The sequence below is a fragment of the Thamnophis sirtalis genome, unplaced genomic scaffold (genome assembly GCF_051295495.1).
Source record: "Thamnophis sirtalis isolate CommonGarterSnake01/CBP01778 unplaced genomic scaffold, rThaSir2_p1.2 scaffold_1, whole genome shotgun sequence".
In the NCBI taxonomy this organism is placed as follows: Eukaryota; Metazoa; Chordata; class Lepidosauria; order Squamata; family Natricidae; genus Thamnophis; species Thamnophis sirtalis.
Genome location: NW_028261381.1, coordinates 135,113,504 through 135,137,262, shown reverse-complemented (window position 1 = coordinate 135,137,262; position 23,759 = coordinate 135,113,504). Strand labels below are relative to the sequence as shown.

Sequence of the window (23,759 nt, the reverse complement as noted above, 5' to 3'; positions counted from 1 at the left end):
TTAGAAGAGGCATATCAGGTAAGATACCAACGCCCTTTTTCTCTTGAAAGAGCTGAACTGCTCTAAGACGTCCTCCCAGCTTCATATCAATTGTTGATTTGGCAGGTGGAAACTGTGGCCAAGAAAGCCTTGCCATAAATCTGGTATAGCACCTGGTGGTGGTTCCATTCCAAGTGGTAGACCATCAGGCTGGTATACCACTAGGAGAGAGCAGACATTATAAAAGTAATTCATGTATTCATCAACTGGCTAAACTACTGCAGATGTCAGACATTCAAGGTATATCATATTGGGATCCAGGCTCACATAGTTTAGAATTACTACTGTAAAGTTATAGTAACCAAATCTTGTGAGTCTGAATGCACTTTGCTCCTCTCTCTATCTCTGTGAGAACCCAGGAGGAGCTTCACCAAGACATTAATTTAATTTAAACCTGTTTTTAACCTTAAAGTACTATATGCCTTGATACTAAGGTACCTTCAGAAATATATGCTTCAACAAGAATGAATTATCTGAATAAAAATTACTTGTCCCCCAACTATCATGAAATTAGGGGGCTGAGGCCAGAAGAAAGTGGCCATTATTCTCTGGGAAGTCAGATTAAGCTTAGAGTTATCCTTTAAGAAACAAGTTTTAAAAATTCTACTACAAGGGATGTCAGCCTTCCCTGGTACACCAGCAAGGAAACCTGACCAAATGAGGTACATTGATTTTATTGTAAAGCTACATTAACAGAATCCTGCAAGTCTGAAAGTGCAAATTTCCTATCTTTTACTTCCAACTACTTGCTCCATTAGGATGGGTCCTTCAGTTTCTTTCTCTCATTGTTTTAACAGCAAGCTTTTGTCCCTCCTGTCTGATTGTTTTCTAGTCAGCATCTCTTCTCCCCTTTCCTCAAGGTCACCCATGCATTCCATTATATCTGAGACCACACCAAATTGATGGTTTTTTTTATTTTGAGTACCCAAAAATCACCTAAGTCCTAGGGTGCTATAGAAATGTAATAAATAAATGAGATGTTTATATTTATCCAATTAGATTATTTGTTCTAATTTTTTATTACATTGTGATGATTACACTCTGGTTGTTTTATGTTCATGTTTGCAATCATTCTTGTACATCACTGAGTTGTATAAATTCAGTGGTTTAGAAATCTATTAATATATCACAAATTAAAGATGAGAGGGGTAATTTTTCTTTCAGGCCAGCACTCAAGTCAAGAGTGAATCACATGTAGTCCTTGAATCAATTTCTTGTATCCTTCAACCTAATTTCAAAATTTCTCTGCAAAAGATCCATTCAGATCTTTTATAAGTGTCCTCTCTTTATCCCTGCTTTTTAAAAGGAAAAGCTGTCATCTGGGGGGGGGGAGTCCTACCAACTTTGGCATGATGCAAGTAATACCCATATATACGTCTAGATGGTTTGCAAATAGTTAAGTACAGCAAAAGCAAAATCTGCTTTTGTCCTAAAATGTTAAGTCCTAAAATGTTAAGAGAGGTATAGCCTCTAGTACCTAGTAGGGTTTTCTATAGTCCTCTGTGTCTCTCCCAAATGCTTCCAAAAATATTGTAATTATCTGTAACAAAATTTGATGAGATTCAGTGGTATGAACAAGGCGCTCTCTCTCTCTCTCTCTCTCCCCCTCCCTCCCTCCCTCCCTCCCTCCCTCCCTCCTTCCTCCCATACAGATTATCCTTTGGGGTGACTAAATATGTTCAGATTGGGACTAAATCCTGTCTGGAAAAGGTCTTCAAAATAATCTTCAGCCCTACTTGCATTAGCCTTATCCATACAGCAACCCAAATAGATTATCCCTGAGGGAAAATAGTGCTAGACTTGTTTGGTCTTGGGGTGAATGTACCTGTGACGCAGCTGGAGGAATTGCAAATCTGACTAATTAATAATTTATGGTCGTACTGGATCACTCCCATTTCATTACTGCATCTTACGTTTTCTTTAGGCTGCCTTTCATATATAAGGAATCATGAAGGTGATATTTTTGCCAAATGTAATTGTTGCTCAGAGACACGAGCAAGTTACAGTATGCAGTATTCCTATTAAAACAAAAAGCATCACAACTCTGAAAAAAAGTAAGAGGTATTAAAAAGGTTTACAGCATGGCATTGCACATTGTCTCTTTATTTTTATTCCAATATTTGTCTAAGGCTATATATCAATGATTTGAGATAAATAGTCATGTGATACAGGAAGTATATTTGAAGATGAGTATTTCCTGTCAGTTCATCTCTTCCCTTCTAAAGAGCTAATGAATGCCTTCCTATCCTAGTTCACATTGACTATGTTTTTTTTGGGGGGGGGGGTTGTTTTTGTTTGTTTGTTTCAATGCTGTTTTCTGCGAAGGTGCCCCTTTCCCAATATGGCCAGTTTCAGACACCCTTTGTCTATTGCCATCTATGTGACAGAAACCACTCTTATAAGGAAATTTAAATAGAGCAGGTTTTGCCAGAAATGTCTTGATTATCTCAAATAATTGTCATAAAAATATACAGCTAATAGAAAATATCACCAGAATGAAATGACAGGTTAGAATGTGTATCCTGCGATTCCAGAAATAGATATCACAGTACTGTGTACAATGTGTACATCTATCCTAGATCTATATACTTTTGATGTAAGACTTATTCCAGGTTTGGAACAAAATATACAAGGCTTAAGTGCTAGTCATAGTACTTTTGCTTCAACAGGCTCTGTCAACAAAAGATTAAATTCTAATTTTTGTTAATGAAAAATAAACAAAGTATTTCATAAGTCGGCTTAGGAAAGAGACGGGTTTCTGGCTGCACATTCTTATATACGTGCTTTATTCAGCCAAACAATATGAATCCTCATTGTGGAGTGTTAAAATATTCTAGGTTGACTCCAATTGTGTTCATTCACTAGTGAATGGCACAATAGGCTACCTCTTTTCCTCTCTGCTTTTCACATTTCCCAAAGCAATGCTAGAAGGCTGCAGAGGAGTGATCCTTTATATGAGTAGTTAGTTTACACTCTGCTGCTAGATTCACCAATATACTGCTGATAAGAATGCTAATATGCTCCTGGATGTCTTCTTAATATTCAGCTGGTTCCTTGCTTATTTGTGTTTTTATAGTTAAATAAAACTACATAACTAAAAAAAGAAAAGAAAAAGAAAAGTGGATTCTATAAAACAAAGGAATGGCCTCCATCACCATCATCCTTACTTCCAAGAATAACTCAGGATATTAATTATAGTCCATAGTCCATGTGTTTAGTTAGTCCATAGGTTTTGCTAGACAGTGAAAGTGATGAATGGCTGCAGCACAACATCTACATTTGGAAATGTGACCCCCATCAATAAGCTATATATGGACAATAAGAAAGACTGCCAAGTTTCCATTCAACTGAGAGCTTCTTATCTAGATCAAGTTGGGGTCAACTACCAAGGGAATGATCTTACTGGGTTATTTCACTGAATATTTTTAATATTTCAGTACACTATTATTTTATCTTATTTTATTTGATATGGTCATTATGCTAATCAATAATCACTTGAAAATGTGCCATCCCGAAAAAAAAGAACAGAGTACACTTTAGCAAGACTTTTGCAAAGACAGTGGATTCCAGAACAATATATTAAGCTATGATTTCATTGAGGATATGCTTGTCCTGTTTATCTTTAAGAGACAAGGGTGTGGGTGTTTGTGTGTGGGTGTTTGCTACAGTGGAATAATATGACTACCTGTTTGCATTAAGAAAAGAGACATTTCTCCATTCAAAATAATTTATCAAAATTCAATCTAGTTACCATTGTACCTGAATCAGGTGGCTGGTATCCCATATGTTTCAGAGGAAATGACAAAGCGAGAACTTGTTCATAATTGAGTTCTTGGCAAAATCTCTGTGTAGGCAAATGTTGTGTCATAAATCTCTGTGATTTGGCTGTTATTGTTGTTGCTGTTTTGCTTTTTCCACTTTGCTACTATTTGTGTGTATTTTCTCCATCATTCATGAGTCAATATATTCTTGATTAGGTCTGTAATGTTTACTGACAGTCTGCCACAAGTATGTAATTTTAGGGCAAAGTGTACAGCTTTTCATTCTAAGTGGGAAGACATGTAACTAGACTAGCAATATTCATCTAAGTAGGTTGTAGGAGACCATTATATAAAACACTTCACAGCTTCTTTACTGCATGAAAATCATTTTATAATGGACAAATTGCAGACATATAATTTGTTTTTTTATGATAGTTGGTAACCTTTTGGATGTTAGCTAAGGATCTGCTATGATATTTTTTCCCATAAATTTAAGTCTTTGTAAATTTTGCTTGCATTATCTTGTGTAAATAATAAATCAAATGAACCTTCAAAGAAGCATTACGGTGATTGAATAATTTTGGTTATATGCTATACATCAGACAGTGAAGGTGCAATTGCAAATAATTCTTACTAGAAAGAAAAAAGGAAGACCTGTGTGGATACAGGATTGATTGATAATGTGCCATCAAGTAATTGTCAAAACTCAGCAATCACTAGACTTTTTTTTCCAGGACAATCTGCCCCTGAGCTGGTTTTTCAGGTTTTCCAATGGTGCACTCATCACCACTATAAGTGACTTTGTCCACCTTGCTGCTGATCATCCTTTTCTTTTCTTTTTCTTTCCTTCCACTTTCCAAAATATTAGAAGCTTTTCCAGATAGCTAGATCTTTGTACAATGTGTCTGAAGTAGGATAAATTGGAGCCTGGTAATTTGTCCCTTGAGTGATAATCTTGATTTGTTCAATGATCCATTGGTTTGTTTTCTTGGCTCTTCACGGTATTCTCAAGAATCTTCTCCAACACCACCAATCTTCAGAAATGTCAATACTCTTCCCACCTTACTTCTTGAAAATTTAACTTTTACTTTCATAGATTGTGACTAATTCTCATCTTTGCAAATATAGATGCATCACAACATTTGAATATCTTTTCCAATGACCTTGTAGCTTCTCTATCAAGTGCTAGTCTGCAGCATATTTGTTGATAGCTTGTTTCTTTTCTGTTGGTGGTTGACTCTAAAAGGGAGAAGCTATCTACCCTTTTGATATCTTCATTGTCAATTATAAGTTGGCTGGTTGCTCAACCTGTTATTATTAATTTGGTCTTCTTTATATTTAATTTTAGTTCCAGTTTTTTCAGTGTGCTTTTTGACTTTTAGTACTAGGGCTTATAAATCTTCTGCATTCTCAGCTATCAGGTTATTGTAATTAGTACTTTACAGGTTATTCTCCAGTTTTAAAACCATGCTCATCTTTTTCCAATCTGCTCTCCTTAATATATATTGAGAATACAGGTGAATAAATAAGGGGAGTATATGCAGTCTAGTCACATTGCTTTACTAACCTGGAGCCAGTTTGTTTCGCTATGTATTGTATATACTATAGCTTCCTGACATGTATATAAATTTCTCATGAGGACAATGAGATTTGCTTGGTTAAAATCTTTCCTGTTTCTTCTTCTATTGCTTGCCATTATACAGTGGGTATTCCATCAGTTCCTATAACCTTCCAACTTGTTAATGATCAGAGTACTGAAGTAACTTCAATCTGATATGAGAAAAAAGAATGTGAAGGTTAATATGTGTTTCATATTGCTGCTTACAGTAATGCAATTGTATATTCTAGAAAAGAAATTGTATACTCTAGAAAAGAATATACAATTTTGCAATCAAGTTATCTTTCAGGTTCTGTCTTGTATTAATAAGCGATATAAATGGCATGAAAAGGCATCAATATGCATCTAAGTATTTTGTCAGAAAGTATTCCTTGGCAAAGTTATGTTAAGCATAATTTAAGTGAATGCTTTAATGAATTGTTGTGTAAAAATAAATATTATGTCTTCCGGGCAGAGGGGGGGAAATCTTTATTTGTATATTTGAAGAAAGCTTGATATGGGTTGAAAGGACAGAATGAAATCAAGTATGATATCCAAAGACAATTGCTTTAGATCAGATTTTCCCAACGTTTCTGGCTTTGCAGACCAGTGAGCGGGGGAGCAAGGGGGGTAGTTCATGTGATTGGCCAGCAAGCATGTGTGTGCAGCTCCATTTAGGTGAAGGACATGCACGTGTGCATGCCATTCACTTAAATGCAGCATGCATGCATATGCGCACACTTGCTGCTCTCATAAGTGAGGATGCACATGTGGGCTGTCATGGGCCACAGAAATGGCCCTTTAGTGGGCTGCAGCCCACAGGTTGGGGACCCCTGATTTAGATAATCAATTATGAACATGGGACTAATGTCAGCAATTGGAATATTGAGGATGTCATTCTTAATCATAATTTACCACAGAAGCCTCATTGACTTTAGTTTACCCATACATAATCTAAGCTACGGTGTGTTTAATCATTTACTGAATAATCCAGAATTGACTGGGTTATCAACAAATTGAAAGAAAACCAAACAAACCACAATAGAGCTTTGCATGATATGCAAAATTATTTACTGTGACATAACTTCCAAGTAATCATTCTAAGGTCAGTCTGCTCATAACTCATGTAGGACTCTTTCTGCTGTTGCTTTATTTAGCTTTAGAATTTTCCTCTCATCTCATTAAAATTAAATATCAATTTTGCCTCGAATATCAAATGGCATAAAACCTTATTTACCACAGGAACATTTCACTTTTAAGTCTTCTAGCTAAACATTTTTTTAAATATACATCCAAACATTCCCGAAGAGTTCCTGTTTATTGCCACTGAAAACAGTGGTTGCTACATTGACCTACATGTGTGTGTGTGTGTTTTAGCCACTTGACTTTTGACATCAGTCGCAAACAGAGAATGTCTCATCTCTTGTTGACTTACCTACTTATCTCATTCTGAAAGATCTCTCAGAATGCTTTGAGTATATGTGTTTCTGTGGGTTGGGTTAGCATTTGGTAACTTGGGTTGTATTTTAAAAACAGCAAAATGGCCATGAGATAAGCGTTGTTTGACTTACTAATTCAAGGTCTGCTTTAGTTTTAGATAAACAGGCATGGCTGCAGGGTAAGCAAGGATAAAAGAAAAATGGCATTTTGCTTTATAAGGGTCATATTTTTAATTACTCATTCCTTTCACAAGTAGGTTACAAGAATTCACTGGATATATTAAGCTGGCTTTGGGTACCGGTAGTTCTTATAAATATCAATAATTCAGTTCAGCTACTGTGCTGGACATATACACCATGTGATTCATAGGGAGTTCCATCTTAACATTATTAGTCATACAACTGAGAAGGAAAGCAAATGATACTTAATGTATACTCACAGACCTATTCAAAAGGGTTCCAAAGGAAGACACTGTCTCTGGATTACTCTGATTGTTATCATATGTTACTATTTATTTGGGTAATTTAGAAACTTAAATGCTGCAACTATTTTAAATGTGGTGATTCATTTTAACAATGAAATGTATTAGTTATATCCATTTATGCAAAAGCCTCTGAAAAATAATGATTTGCAGAAGTATGTTTGCATGAAAGTTACTTACGTTAATATGAAGAAACAAAAATGCATGGATTCAATGGGAAGCCTAGCTAATCCAGCAATCTGTTGCCTTCTGGAAGCCTCTAAATAGGACCTGAAGAACAGCACTGTCCTGCTTTGTTTCCCAAGCAAATCATATCCATAAACTCATTTGATTCCTGCACCACATCAGCTACACTGTAGTTTGTTTAATTCTGGCAATGTGTTATCAGAATTGAGACACTGTAATTTATGATTATCTTGTTGTGAAGCTCATTTTGATGTATAGTTCGCTCAATAAAATATAATTAAATAAACCATTGTTTAGAATGCCTTTGAACTTTGCCACTGCTCCAATAAGATAAAGCTAAAGGTTGCCCTCGCACATATGTGGTAGTCGTTCCCGACTCTAGGGGGCGGTGTTCATCTCCGTTTCAAAGCCGAGGAGACAGCGCTGTGCAAAGACGTCTCTATGGTCATGTGGCCAGCATGACTAAATGCGAAAGGCGCATGGAACGCTGTTACCTTCCCACCAAGGTAGTCCCTATTTTTCTACTTGCATTTTTTACATGCTTTCAAACTGCTAGGTTGGCAGAAGCTGAGACAAGTAATGGAAACTCACTCCGTTATATGGTGATAGGGATTCAAACCACTGAACTGCCAATCTTTCTGATTGACAAGCTCAAGGTCTTAGCCATTAAACTACTGTGTTAATACTGCTCTAATACTGAAGGACAAAACACAGTCTTCATGACTGGTAGCTAATGATAACCTTATCATTTATAAATTTATCTGTTTATTGAGTCAATTGAGAATGTCTTTCTTTGATTACATACATGACACAATTCATACTAGGCTTAATTATGCTATTAAAGTAAATGAACATAAAATTTACTTGGGAATTAGTTCCACTGCATCCAATGCTTTTTACTCTCAGATGAGTATTAAGATTATACAGTCCCATTCCTGATGCAGATAGCATCTGGTTCCAACTCCATAATTTTTCTTTTGGATTATGCTATTGCTGCAAAGAGCAGTCATACCATACCAGCTGCTTTGAGGAATTATGGATAGGTGCCATGTGAGTATCCCATGTATTCCAAAATATTCTTTTATCTTTAAATCAAAAGGGTTATGCCTATAACTTCATTGAGCAGGGGCTTACAGATCAAATTGCTTGTCAGCAAGTTATGAATATATGTGAATAAGAATTCCAACTTGAAATTATATATACAGATAGTCCTTAATATACAACCATTTGTTTAACAAGGGTTCAGAGTGAGTTACAACCTGTTACAATTGTCCCACCCCCCCCAAAAGCACAGGATTGTGAAGTGGGCACTTGGCAACCGGCTTCCAATGTGATCAGTTGCAATGTCCTGCAGCCACATAATTATGATTTGGACCTTCCCAGTAAAGTCAATGAGGGAAGCAGATTCATTTAACAACTACACAATTCATTTAACGGCTACAGTAAATGATCATAAAATTGGGTGGTTGTGTAATGACTCACTTAATGAGTGCATTACTTAATGACTAAAATTCCAATCCAAACTATGGTTATAAATTGAGGACTACCCGTATGTGGGGGTATTTTTGGCTTAGAGAAGAGACATTAGGTTTTATCCCAAAATATTGCTGACCAGTGGTTGAATAGTTTGTTGTTTGAAGTTCAGTGTGTGGAACAAAACTGATGTCAGATTTTAGGCACTGTTTGAAAAATGCAGCAATCATCAATGTTATCTATTGTACTTTTGCTACATAATGGATACCATTTGAATTGTGCTCTTAAAACATCAGATTATATTGCTGAGTAATATTGAAAAAAGTTAAAATTGTTTTTGTAAGAACAAAATGTACACACAAAAAGAAAATGAAACTTGGACCTATATGTATACATCTATGTATAGATTATATGTGCAGCTAAGCATTTATAGGACCAAGTTTTATTTCCTTTTTTCACTAGTTCCTGGTTTTCCATTGTATTGTTTTTTTCAGTCCATTTTTCACATCTTTTTAGTCAAAGCAAAACAACAACAACCGTGATATATAAGCCATCTTTGATTTTTTCCCCCAATGACAATCTGTCACAAGATCTCTATTTGCCCTTGCATTTACATGAGGCCAACCTGGGTGCCTCCTTGATTTCAATCACTTTCATTTCAGTGATCAGGGATTCTGATAGAGACCAAAACAACTTGAACCATGTGACCACTTATAGTTTATGGTAATATCTGAGTTTATAAATTGTGTTGAACCCAACCCAAACAAACCATACTACAGTTTGGAGAGATTGTGAGCCTGTCTCTGACTTTTTGATCTTCCAACTGGCCACTTTATACACCTAATGAAGAAAAGCAGTAAAGTAAGTGTCATAGTGTCCCACTGGCACATGGAACACCAGCTACATTTTAATCTGACTGTGCAAACTTTACGATTCTCTAAATCAATCAATGTCAACATTGGGCAAACATTTTTACACTAACCAAGGGTAAGACTGTCTGGTGGGCAGAGCAACTGCGTTCAGATACAGCTTGTTCCCAGTTCAATTCCTAGAATTATTGCCTGTATCCTATTAGTTTTACTTAATTAGGAGAGAGATCTAGTGAATTCATGGGGACTTACTTCAGAATTGAATTGACCCCTCAGGAAGTGTTGTCTTTTAAGATGCCTCCCCACCCACCCACTCAACTCTCTCCCTGCGTGCGGCTTTTCGTTAAGCAGTGGCGAGCAGGTGCTATCTCGTAGTTGCAGTTTTGGAAAGGCAAAACTGTCCATATTTTTTTTAATTATTATTTTTTTAACGCGGAAGGGTGGCGCGCGCTCTCTCTCTCTCTCACACACACACACATCCTGAAGTGACTTTCAGGCTCACCCACATACCACGTAGGCTGGTGGGGAGGGGAAAGAAAAAGGGAGAAGCCAGTCAGAGCAACCGGAGGAGGAGGGCATGTGCAGCGTTTGGGACTCTCCAAGTGGTGGAAGGAGAGGCCGAAGGAGGCGGCAGCCTGAGAATTTCTGAGGGCTCACACAGGCCTCTCTGGCTGGGCAGCGGGGAGAAGCGAGAGCCGGGGAACGCGCGCGCGTGGGTGGAAACGCCGACCTAACCCCGCGCTTGTCTCGCAATTAGGGTCGTGGAGCAATAAAGCCCCCCCCTCTTTTCTTCTAACCCCCCCTCTCACCCACCCACCTCCGCTAGCCCTGCCTTCTCCTTCCCTCCGTGGCGGCTAGTCTCTGCTGGCCCTGCCCACGTTTCCCTCTTTCCCTCCCCCCCGCGGTCATGTGTTGCCTTTTTTTTGTTGTTTGCAGTGGAAACAATTTCGCCGCCTTCTAGCACCTCCGACCCAAACCGCTACTCGCTCAGACGGGGGGGTTGGAGGGGGTGGGGGGGAGAGGAAAGGAAGGGGAGACAACGGCTGGAGCGTTGAGGCGAAGCAAAGAGGGGCGGCGGGGTGGAGGGGGGTGAAACTGCAGTAGGGTCCCATGCTCGCCTCGGATTTCCTTTTCGGCTCTGGGCTCCCCTCGCTCTTTCCCTTCGGCCACATTGTTGGCTTCAGGCTGGGGGAGGAAGCAATGCCTTGTTCAATCGGATGAAAAGTTTGCATAATGATCAAGGGAAAGGCGGCAGGGAAAATCTAGAACTCACCCAGGACAGGTAAGTTTAGATTTTTTTTTTTAACATACGTGTGTGTGTGTGCGTGCGCGCGCGTGTAATATATATGGTTGGGGCGTTTTGTCTTCTGCTTTCTGGGTAGACACTCTTTTCATTTCAATCGTAATTCCTTCGCTGGGAAGATTGCGTAAGATTCTCTGCATTGGAATCGAAAGAAGAAGGGGGGCAAAAAAAAAGCACAAGGGAGACGAGAAAAAGGTGAATTGGGCGCAAGACGCAGTAAAATCAGTTCGGAATGTCTAAAAACAACTTCCTGTTCGTCTTGGAAATAAGGGGATGTAAATTCTCTCTTCGTCAGGTGAAGCGGGTCGAGCCGAGTTTGCAGGCACAAACGTAATTTTGTTATCAGAACTAAAGCAGCAAATAAGGACCTTTGACGAAAGAGTTGGCATTGTGTTTTAAAGTTGGGGGGGGAGAGTTTGAGGACGAATTCAACCTTTACAACATTTGTAATAATCATTTTTTTGCGACAGTGATTGCTTCCAGTTGCTTCCTGTAGTTTGGGGGAGCATTTCTCTCAAGTTTTAAAATCCCATCGTTGTTTTTTTTTAACAAGTAGAATGAGCTTCAGCATTAAAACATCACGTTTTTGAAATGATTTTTACAGAAAGAGATCATAAGCTTTTTTGGGAGGGGGCGCATATATATGATGGCGTGGTGTAAAAAAAGATAGGCCGATGCAAAAGGTTTTAAGATATCTGTCCAGCATTGTAGGTATGTTCGCTGCAAATGGCACTGTATAGACATAAAGTGCAGTTTTCTAGTCGCCTAGCAACGCTATTGATTGATTTGAATCCCAACCAATCAGCGGCCTCCTTCTCCCCTTCAAATGTTTTTGACAAGTACAGTCAGTAGGGAGTGTAGGCAAAGTGCAGTCTCCCTGACTGCTCTCTTCTTCACTTAAAAATATCGGCCCGTTTTATTATTTCTTTAAATATACACCCATTCAAATGTAGCTTTCAAATATATGTCACTGCATAGATGTAAGTTATTTGGAGAAAGGATAGTAATTAGTAATTCTTCCTTTTTGTGTATTGTGTCAGTTTTACAACTCTGAATATTAAAAACAGTGGCTCTGCTCAAGCAGCAAAACGTTCATATTGCACACACTGGTGTCATATTCTGAGGGCATCTGGTAGAGTTACCTCTTTACAAAATATTTGTTGCTAATTTGTATATAATTGTTTGGTTAGAATTCTTCAGCCTCCATGTATATTGTTAATTAGAAATTGCAGGCAGGTTATTCCTTTGAGATGGAGTTCAGCTGAGGAAAACTCAGCTGTGTTTCTAAAACTTATTTTGCAGTATACTTTTTTCCTTCATGTAAATCTAAACTAGAATGTCTCTTTTCCATAATTCATCTTAAGTTATGAAATTGTCTGCTATTCTTTCAACTGAAATGCTGCAAACATGTTCTTGAAACTGTACAGTTAGGTCTACACTACTCTGGGTACACTAGAAATACTTAAGCATTTCTTTTGCATCACTTCTGGAAACTTTTCCTTGTGCACACGAAAGAGGCACTTATAGTTTCCAAGCTGTTGATGTTGAAATGTTTATGGTATAATGCACATTTTTTTTAAAAAAATCTCTCCTTCAGCCATGCACAACATTTCTCATTAATTTATATTTTTCAATGATTATGATTAGAATCCATGAGACATTTCCAGCATGATCAAAAGTGTGTCCTGTGGCATTCAGTGGCTTTTACTCTGCATAAATATAAATAAAACCACATGTTTAAAACATGTAGTAAAGTGGTTGTGGCTATTAATCCAAACATAAATTGTTTGGTAGGTTATAATTTTAATTAACTCAGAGCATGTTGAAAACCATGAAGTTGACCCAGTATCTATAGAATTGGAAAGAGTTGCCAGTCTAACATAAGCTTTTAGAAAGAAGTCCCTAGTTTTTGTGTGAAAATTGATGGTATTATATAGTCCTTTGGGAGAATGCTGGCAAGTAAGCAAATTAAACTGAAAGAGAGCAGCATGTTGTCATAGCAACAGAGCAATTAAATTATGTTGTCAGCCATGATATAATTTTCCTATTTAAAAGCTTGCTCATGGGATATAAGTTCTCTGTACTGAATGCATTTGGCTACATTGCTTTCAACTAAAGGTGGCGAGATTAATGTTTTAGGGATACACGTTGCAGTAATCTCCCTTACTTCTTCAGTCCTTCCATAACAGTGTCTTCACTAGGCAGCATTTCTTCACACTGAAACAGCATTGTGAAGAAAAACAGCATTGAAAACCCTTATTAAGCAATGTTTACGGGTATTCTCACTACTTCCCCCCCTTCTTTCAAAAATGAGAGATATGTAGCTTCCAATTTTGTAATTTTCAAGAACATTTTAATCACATTTTTGTTAATTGTTGAACTTTGTTTTAAGTGTTATCAATACATTTTCTCATTAGTAGCAATGATATGGTATTGATTCACTTAACTTTTTTCAACTATTTTAATATTTTCCTTCAGCTTCATTTTTATTCAACCTTTATCTCCAAGAGTCTTGGTTTTTTGTGTTTTTTCTTCAACTCACCTTAATGACCTCTTATGTAATTATATTTTTTTAATGTTTGAAACATCTTAACAAATCAAGCCTTTTACATAGGTTTTTGACATGTCATATTAAATTATTGTGAAGTGTTTCAAGTAATTTTGCATTTTTAAAAAATAAACTGCTGAGTGTTGTTTAAGCTCAAAATCTTCCCCAAAGTGTATCTCCTAAGAAGTTTTAGAAATGGTATATGCTGAAGACATTACATTGAGGAAAGCCTGGTTATATGTTTGATGAGTTTATATAAAAATGTTGCATGCATTATATAGGGGCTAACCATTTAAATCTTCTTGTAATGCACTAACACTATATTAATAAAATATGCTGATCATAATTGTAATTGATAAAGGAAAATATTCTAGAAAAGTTGCACAAAGGTAAAGCCTTCCTTGAATGAAGCTCAGATATGAAACTAATTGATAACTCTTTTGTCAATAATGCAGAAATGTTTTGATATTGCTTCTGTAGATTGATTTTTTCAGTGTCCACATGCAACTTTAGGTTTTCTAGTTGGTCTCTATTATTTTAATTTAGAGATCCTTTATAGTGAAGTTTGAACATGCTTGAACTTTGATTATATTTGTGGTATACTTGTCAAACTGCCAAAAGAGACCAGTGTCATGGAATTTTGCATGTGGCATAAATACAACTAACACAAGCAACTTAGCCTATACTTTATTTATCTTACTATAAACCTGTATGTAAAAACCTTGATTGGCCAAAGCCATGATGTGGCATGGTATCTTGGGGATGACAATAACATATGGAATACTGATTGAAGATAGATGAAATAATGAATAATTATTAATCAACTTGTTTCAGATAAAGGGTAAACGGTTTAAGATATGGCTTTGATTGCTTAATCTTGATAGCAGAATTCAGGTTTAATTAATGTTTTTAATACTTTCTCAAATATTTCTCTAAAATATCACATAGTCAGGCTATTTATTTGTACACATTTTCTAGTTTTGGTGCCTTTTGCTTTTTAAAATGTAATATAGCCTGATCTATTTTTGCATACTATTCTCTGAGCCCAGTATAGCAACAACAGTATCTACTCATCTGTGTATGACATCACTATTCATGCTTTCTTCTAAGTCACGCTTGTCACATTCATTGTTTACTGTAATTTCAGCTAAATTTGTCATTGTGGGGCTGAATTCTTTTTCTGTATATGCATCTTTTCTCTGCTTCTCTAACTTGTATTTAAATCACTAAAACTTAATACTGAATGCATATCACAAATTTTATTGCAATTTCTTTGGGAAGCTGAGTGAATGCTTGGTTGTAAATGTGTGTGTGTGTAAACATGGAGTTTTGCTTGTTTGTGTGTTTAGCCAAAGTTACAGAGGCTATAATTATAATGTGGCTGTGTTCACATTGGAAATGAAACAGCTGAAATTAACATGAAGCAACTGGTCTTAAGCTCTCAATTTTCTATGCTTATTACAAACAATAACCGTTATTATGACCAGTGATATTGGAGTCCATATGATGTGCTAGTTCGGGAGAAAGTACAATTGATAGCATTTGCTTATTTCTCAAGTTCATGGATAAAGCATGATGATTTTTAAAAGGGTTTAAAAATCAACCTATTTTTGTTGTTCATAGGCAGAAAAATTAATGTATTTCAAAAATACAATAATGTTTATTGCAAAAATTAAAATTCCATTGTTGTGTGGGAGGATGCATAGCCACTAGGCTTTTTAAATCCCTAATGCAGACTAGGAAAAGTTGCTTGAATGTCATTTTCTTTTTATCTACCTAACCCTTTTTTGTGTAAAATTTGGATTTATTTTATTAGGAGCCTCCGACTAAATGGGTCCAGTTATGCCTCCTAGTAAGAAGCCAGAGGGCTCGGGAATTACCATTTCCAGTGGACTGAGTCAGTGTTACACAGATGGTGACCTATCAAAAACTCTACAAGATGAGGAGGACTTAGACTTTTCTTTGCCTACTCTTCGACTGGAAAAAGATCCTATAGAAGATGAAGAACTTACTAATTTGAATTGGTTACATGAGAGTAAGAACTTGCTGAAAAGTTTTGGGGACTCGGTCTTAAGAAGTGTTAGCCCAGTTCAAGACCTGGATGATGATACCCCTCCATCTCCTGCTCATGCTGACATGCCCTATGATGCCAAGCAGAACCCTAACTGTAAACCACCTTATTCATTTAGCTGCCTCATATTTATGGCCATTGAGGACTCTCCAAACAAGCGGCTTCCTGTGAAGGATATATACAACTGGATTTTGGAACACTTCCCTTATTTTGCAAATGCTCCTACTGGATGGAAAAATTCTGTGAGGCATAATCTGTCATTAAATAAATGTTTTAAGAAAGTGGACAAAGACAGAAGTCAGGTGAGGCTGGAATAATGTCTGTAAAATCCATTTAGTCTTCTAATCTTTATTACTACTTTGGGGTTTGGGATGGTTTTTTTTCTAGTTAAAATGGATCGAGCAGTCCTATGTTTTCTCTTTCCCCTCTCTCAGTATTGCTCCATGCAGTTGAAGAAATAGTATTTGATCTCAAGTGGTTCATTCATAAAACATTGCATTTTTGTCTAGACAGCTGTAAGATATTGTATAAATATATAGTATGCATTTTAAAATTCCATGTTATATATATCTCTACGATACCAATATAGGCTATTTTGTTTTACTGGTGATTTTTAGACATACCAGGTGCATGTAATCACATAGAATGAGTTGAATACTATGCTTGGCTTTTTATACGTCTGTGCAATTTTAGCTTCTCTTCCACTTTAATTGAATGTGAAGAAATTGATTTCTTATGTGTCTAGTGTTGCATGCGCAGACCTTTGCAGTCTTTCAGTTTTCTGTTTATTACAAAACAGTAATTTTATTGTATTTCCATTAATATTTTATATTAATATTTCATTTATAACCATCTGCTGTAACTTTGGTTTATTTTGGGTTGCTTCCATGCAAGGAATTGGTGAGATCTGTATCTTAAATTCAGTGAAATTCACAGATTGACCCATGGGGGAAAAAAATCTAGGAATCAAAGACTATGTTTTTTGCTTGGTTTTTTGCTTGCTTAAATTTGGACTGAGTATTTGAACTGAGGAAAAGTGAAAGTCTTAAGTTTTGAAAAAAAAACTGTGAGTTAAGATAAATAGCTTATATACAGATTTTCCATCCAGGATTGCATTTTACAGAATATTTTTCCATGGACTTAGTCTTTCTGGTCAGTATTTTATCACTGGCAGCAGATCGGCAGGTTTAAGCACCTGCTGCCTAATAGTTTGCACTAAAGAAGCAAAAATTGAATGTAGGACCATCTTTATATCAAGCTTGTTCTCTCTGATTGGAGAATGATCTCTTGCCATTGCTTTAGTTGTTGAATTATATCATCTAGCCTTTTATTGAATCTGTTATGATCTAAATCTTCTTGTAGCTGTTTCTGAGACAAACCAGTATTTCTATTAGATAGTATCTCTTGTTGATAAAATGTGGAAGCTGAGATTAAGAGTGATTTGAGGAATGTTTGTATCTTGCACAGCTGTGTTAGAAGCAACACATGGATGATATTTGTGCAATACACTAGGTGTTACTATGATTGATGCCTCCTTTCTATCAAATCTAATGTATTTTCGACTTTCTGTGACACACAGCAGTTAAAAGTTTTAAAGTGCATTGTATTAAGATCAATAACATTTGCTTAAAATCAAAAGCAGTTTATATATATAAATATATAAACTGCTTTTGTGCTGATAAATAAATAAAGGGAGACTAGTATAGATCTATTTCAAGCTATTTAGCTCTCATCAGCTAGCCATACCCTTACTGGGATTTGAACCTGTGCTGTATTACATATTAGGCAGTTGTGTTAGCCACTAATGGCTTTCTGTCTGGATGGTCTGGGGTGAGCGGATAGACAGAGAAAGGAAGCAGTATGCTTCCTCCCATATTTGGGCATACCAGGGGTTGTGACACAATTATATATATTGTGTGTATACATATATACACATACATTTTTCTTTCTCCAAAATGCTAGTAAATGTAAATAACCTAGTGAGTTATTGTTAACTCTGTTTGAGGAAAAGATATTCAACAGGCTGAAGCAAATGTAGATTATTTTGAACGTTCTGTTGTGTGTGTGTGTGTGTGTGTGTGTGTGTGTGTGTATGTGTGTAAATATCAGAAGAAAGGAATAATGTTAAGTATAACACGTTACTTTTCAGATGTTTTTCTTCAACCATTTTGCTGTTGACTTTCTATATTCTTGCCCCACTTTCCTTTGGGATCAAGCAACCAGATACTCTCATTTCTGTTGTGTTAACGTCTCTTCCAGCTGTTTGTAGTCTCCTACAAACTGATGAAGGTTTTTAAAATGTGATATTAAGTTATAAGTGGAGTGGATGTAGTGCCTTAAAAATCAAGGTGATTTAGTCATGATATGAATTGTTAGGAAAAAATAAAGAATACATTTAAATCAAGATTCTAGTTTGCACTTTCAATATTTCTTTTAAAAGATTCATTGCAGTTGCTAGCTCTGTTTTGATTGTTTTTACATCTAAATAAAAAGACATACTCTGGTTATGTTCACATGTTACACTGAAGTAAACTGAACCAAAAACTAATCAACCATATCTTAGCCTAATATCCAAAAATAGGACAAATTCATTTGTTATCAAGTTTTAGAAAACTGAAATGAGTTAAACTATGGTTAGGTTAACCAGTATAAAATATATTGTATAAATGTATATCCTCTATGTTAAAAAAGCATGCAGTTAGTCTGTGACTCATAACCAAAATCTGGGCTCCATTATGGTTGTTAAGTTGTCATAATAGTAAGTTGAGGCATCGTGTGATTGAACTGAATTTTATGACTCTTTTTATGATGTTCGTAAAGCAATTCACTGTTGGTAAGTGGTTAAGTGAATCACATCATTGGGGGAATCCAGCATATTCAATAGGTACTTTTTGTCATTTCTGCTGGAAAATGGCAAAAAGTCTCAAATTGTGTCACATGACTGTTGGTTGCTATAGTCAGTTGTAAATGTGTACGGTTGCTAAGCGCCTAAATGCAGTCATGTGATGTGGGTTTGTGTCTGATAGTCACTTTCAAGGATAGGCAATAAGTAACTGTTTTGAAATCCAGCCTAACTTTGAATGGTCATGCTGCAACTATAAGTTGAGGACTATCTAGCTGTACAACACATTCCATATAGATAGTGTTATTTAGGCCATGAAACAGTTCTGTTTCTCCAAGGGATGGGAATGGTTGAACTACAAGTTCTAGGATTCTCAGCAACATTGTCTTTGTTAGATGGGATATGAGTTTGCGGACTTCTAGTTAAACTCAAATATAAGGTATTGGCTTGGGAACATTATGTTACACTCAACTTACATCAACAAATAATGTATTCATTTTAGGCCAAGCATTTAGATTTTCTTTTTTTTTTAAAATGCTATTAGTTACTACAGTGCTAAGGTGCTAGTAATCCCAGTTCATAAATTGAAGACCAAACAAATTGCAGAGCTCATTTAATTAGCATTCATGAAATAAGAATGTATGGCCTCAGTGACATATGCCTTGATACTTTTACATTTACATTACCAATGTTTGTCTTTTTACTAAGCCTTGAAAAATACTTTGGAAAAAAAGCCTTTTTTTGGATTTCTTGTACTTAACATGTAAGTTTACGAATCTGATAATTTTAACTACACTTTACTGTGAAATAATACTATTGAGCTTGGTTCACAGACTCCATTTTGAAAAGATGATCAGTCATTGCTTTACTTGTGCCCAAAACTATCAATCTTGTTTGCTTAACTCTTCAGATGGTAGGCAGAATAGAAATATTCTAATTTCTAATTCTAAATAGAAATTTACAAGTTTGTTTAGCAAACATTTGTAGTTACAATGGTATTGAAAAAGTTCCCCCATGGTCATATGATCAATACTTGGATGCTTGGCAACTGGTTCATATTTATGACATTTGCAGTGTCCCAGGATCATGACCTTTTGCAACCCTTTGCAACCTTTTGACAAAGTCCATGGGGAAGCCAGATTCATGTAACAACTATGTTACTAACTTGAGGACTGCAGTGATTCACTTAACAAATGTTTCAGGAAAAATGGAGCAAAACTCACTTAACAAATGTCTCGCTTAGCAACTTGAATTTTGGGCTCAGTTGTGATTGTAAGTCGAGGACTATCTATACTATGTTTGAATGATTCCATTATGAAGTCTAATTTCCATGATATTATAATGGATGTAAGATGTTATACAACCTTATCTTATGCATTTACGTTGTCTTTGAATATTCTTCTGTTAGGTATTGTGTGAAAAGGTAATTGAGAAAAATAAAAAAGTAACAATTTTATGAAATCCTTCCTTATGAGTAAAATTTACATAGACACAACAGATGCCACTGGATTTTACACTGGATTTTCCTTTACTTTTTTATATACTTCTTGACTTTTATAACATTTGTAGTGGTAAAATGGTTAAAAATCTTTTTACCCAAAGTTGTTATTTCCCTAACTGCCTTGTTTTATTTTTGTTGTGAAGTGTAATTTGAAAACAGGTTTATCTTTATTCAGAATTTGAGCCATGTAATTCCTAAAATAGAAGCTTATAATTTGATTTTGGCATGTCTAAAGATTTTTTTAACATGCAATTCAAAACTTTTCTAAAATAATAATAATAAAGCAAAACTTAGCCTGGATTAAGTTATACATAACACCCCAAATCTCTTTAGCATTTGAATTTTTTTCTTTTAAGCTTTTTATTTTTTTGACAGTTCAGACTCAGTTTTGTTCAACTGAAACTTTTCAGTAATTTAATGTTCTGTTGAAATTAGAACTTTCTGTTTCATAAAGAGCAAATTGAGTTACACAAAAATTAAATGGGAAACATGCTCATTTAATTTAAACTTCTCTTTATAATTTGTCTTATTATCCTGAGTATCTGTATTTGTATGCACTTTGATGGCTGTATAACATTTGGGATGCTGCAAGAGCTGGTGCAGCGAGGAGCTTCTTTTTTAAAGCAAACTACAAAATGGCTTTCATTAACTTTGATTTTCAGAGAATAGGATATTTTTCCAGAGGAGGGGGAGGGAGTGGTCATGTGTGGGTTTTATCTTAGCCTGATTGGTCCAAAGACTGAGAGCAAAGCTTTAAATACTGTGCCTTCCAATCCTGGCCCCAGATTCTCTCAGTCTTTGGTCCAAACACTGGTAGAGAAATATTGGTAGGATTTCTTGTTCTTTGCAATCTGGTTTCTATTTGGCTAAATTGGGCACTTTAAAGGGTTCTCCCAAATTCCAAATTGTGCAGCTGTGGCCCCAAGGGACAGTTATCTGCCTTGGGCGGTTGGGGAGGGCCCTGTGGGGCGTTCTGCCTCCCCCCCTGTGGGCCTGGAGCCTTATCCCTATCCCCGGGGGTGCGGGGGTGCCAGCTCCTTTATCGGTGGCTGCAGCGGCGGCTGCACGGGCCATAAAGCCTCGGACTGCAGCAGCGGCGCCACGAGGCGCCTTCGAGCCACCCGTGGAGCCGACGATTGTCGGATCGGCTTCCGCGTTACCTTCTTGCCTTCTCTGGCTGCGAGTGGCCTCTGGGGGAGGGGGTGCGAGCCTGAGTGCCGCATGGCCTTCCCCGTCCCCTCTGGAAGCGGCGCGGGTGTCTGAGCGCCCGGCTGAGCCGCTGGAGGCTTGATTTGGCCGCTGGGCTGGTGCGAGGAGTTCCGGTGGCCATTTTTGTTGCCGCCACGTGTGCGAGGCGCGCGCTTCAGTCTGCGGCTGCCCAGGCCTTATTCCCTCAGCGTGCTGAAGGCCTTGGTCCCCGTGGGGCCTACAGAGCCTTGAAACCCTCGTTCCAGCGTCGAACACGTGAGTAGGCATGGACGAGGGGCCTGAAATCCCCCAGGGCCAGGAGGTGGGCCCGATTGGGGGTGGGGAAGGCCTAGGGCAGGGGGTTGATCAGGGTATTCCCCCCTGGGTTCTGGTAAGGCCCAACGCCCCTCTAGGTCCTCCACTAGAGAGGAAGCCAGTAGGCACAGGGCTATTGAGAAAACTTTTGCAAGGGCTGAAAGACAGGCCAGGTCTACTAGGCCTTCATCCTGGAATAGATCCAGGTCCCCTCTGGGCCCTCTTTCAGCACGTTCTTCTCCTAGGGGATTTAGCCCTTACTCTTCCCCCTCGGTCTCTCCATATAGGCCTCGTTCCTATTCCAGAAGGAGGCGATCTCCCTCTCCTTCCCCTTCTAGGGATCCCTTGGAGGGGACATCTAGGGGGCCATGTCCCCCACACAGGTTGGCTCCGCAAGGGCCTAGCACTGCCTTTGGTGATGTAGAAGATTTGGAGAACCTCCCTGAGGGTATTAAAAAGCTTATTTCTGCAGCCATTTCTAGGGGTGTTGCCCAGCAAGACAAGGGCTCCTTTTCTTCCAGGCATGGGGGACTTGGCAGGGCCCAGTGTCGTGCTTCCTCTCCTTCCATGGTGAGCGAGGCTTCCTTCTTGGGGGGCGGGGAGAACCTGCAGGACATGGGCTTCTCGGATGATGAGAATGCAGGTCTTTCAGATAAGCCCTCGTCTAAGGGTCTCTTTGTTCCAGCCATGTTCAAAATCCTCTTGGATAAGGCGAGGCAGGCCACCAAAGTTGGAACAGGGGATTCCTCGGTGTCCCCGCCTAGGGATCCTGACATGGCCATGTTCTCCGCCATGGCCACAAACAAGGAGGAAATTCCAGCTCCTCCCCTATTTTTAGAGGTCTTGACCGATCAATGGGCTCGCCCTTCCAATTTGTCTGCTCCAGGGAGTAATGACCGCCGGCACTATAACGTGGAGCAGACCTTTGCCCAGGCCATTCAACTGCCTGCCATTGACACCCCGGTGGCCACCCTTGTTTCCTCCTCTCTGGTGGTTTCAGGCGATGCAGCAGATAAGATGAAGCCGGAGGATAAGCGTGCAGAGCTTACCTTGTGGAAGAATTTTAATGCCACAGCGTGGGCTATCAAGTCTGCGGCCTCGGCCTCCTACTTTAACCATGCCACTGTCATGTGGCTTAAGAAGCTCCAGGAGCGCATTCCCATCCACAACGAGCGGCTCCACCAAGATCTCTTTAAGATCATGGCGGCTTGCCAGTTCTCCGCTGACGCGACCCTGGACACGGTCAAGTTTGCATCCGGTGCCTTAGCCACCTCTGTCACCTTATACCCGCAGGGAGCGCCACCGCCTGATGGATCAGGCGATTGCCCACTTCCTTGACATTCGGGCGGTGGAGGAAGTTCCCCTAGGGGAACGAGGCCGGGGCCACTACTCCAATCTGTTCGTGGTTCCGAAGAGCACGGGGGGCTGGAGGGTAATTCTAGACCTCAAGCGCCTGAACAGGTTTCTAGTGTACAGGTGATTCAAAATGTCCTCCCTCAAATCTATCCTTCAGGACATCAGAAAGGGGGACTTCCTGGCCTCCGTGGACCTCACGGAGGCCTATCTTCACATTCCTATTCTGCCCGCTCACCGCAGGTTTTTGAGGTTCTCGCACGGGTCCCGCCACTACCAGTACAGAGCTCTTCCCTTCGAGCTGGCCTCGGCTCCCCGGACCTTCACGAAGGTTCTGGCGGCCCTGGCGGCTCATCTATGGTCCGTTCCGGTTCGGCTCCAATGTTATTTAGATGATGTCTTGGTTCAGGCGGGGTCCCTGCCTCGGGCCGTCTTGGATCTTCGGCTCACCATCCGGAGCCTTCAAAGCCTGGGCTTTTTGGTGAACTTCGCCAAGAGCCATCTTTCCCCCTCCACCCGCATTCTCCAGCTGGGGACAGTCATAGACTCCATGTCGGGGATGGTGCGTCTGTCTCAGGAACGGCAGGACAGTCTTCGTCGACTGGCGAAAAGCGTTCACGGAAGGCGGTTCACTTCCATCCTCTCTCTATCGCAGTTATTGGGCAAGATGGTCTCTTGTATCGGGATTGTCCTATGGGCCAGACTTCATCTCAGGCCCCTCCAGTGGGAGCCCATCCCCTTTGAGAGGGGACGATTGAGCAATTCTCTTCGGACTCTCCGTCTCCCGGCGGG

The 23,759-nt window shown here is 38.7% G+C and overlaps 1 protein-coding gene and 1 long non-coding RNA gene across 4 annotated transcripts in view; one reads left to right on the top strand and one right to left on the bottom strand.

Annotated features, from left to right (window-relative positions):
* Positions 1 to 4,014: 4,014 nt before the first annotated feature.
* LOC148049741 (uncharacterized) overlaps positions 4,015 to 23,759 on the bottom strand; it is a 75,993-nt gene continuing 56,248 nt past the window's right edge. The window contains exon 3 of the long non-coding RNA XR_015698000.1: positions 4,015 to 5,570. This is a non-coding gene — a long non-coding RNA (uncharacterized LOC148049741). The remainder of the gene's footprint in view (positions 5,571 to 23,759) is intronic.
* The window catches only part of FOXN3 (forkhead box N3), a 178,244-nt gene continuing 165,339 nt past the window's right edge, over positions 10,855 to 23,759 (top strand). For 2 of the 3 annotated variants that reach the window (XM_087725332.1, XM_014073967.2), the window contains exons 1-2: positions 10,855 to 11,128; positions 15,514 to 16,070. In XM_087725332.1, the coding sequence (XP_087581458.1) occupies positions 15,528 to 16,070 (543 nt within the window). In that variant the 5' untranslated portion in view covers positions 10,855 to 11,128; positions 15,514 to 15,527. The remainder of the gene's footprint in view (positions 11,129 to 15,513; positions 16,071 to 23,759) is intronic. The other variant, XM_014073968.2, reaches the window with a different exon arrangement.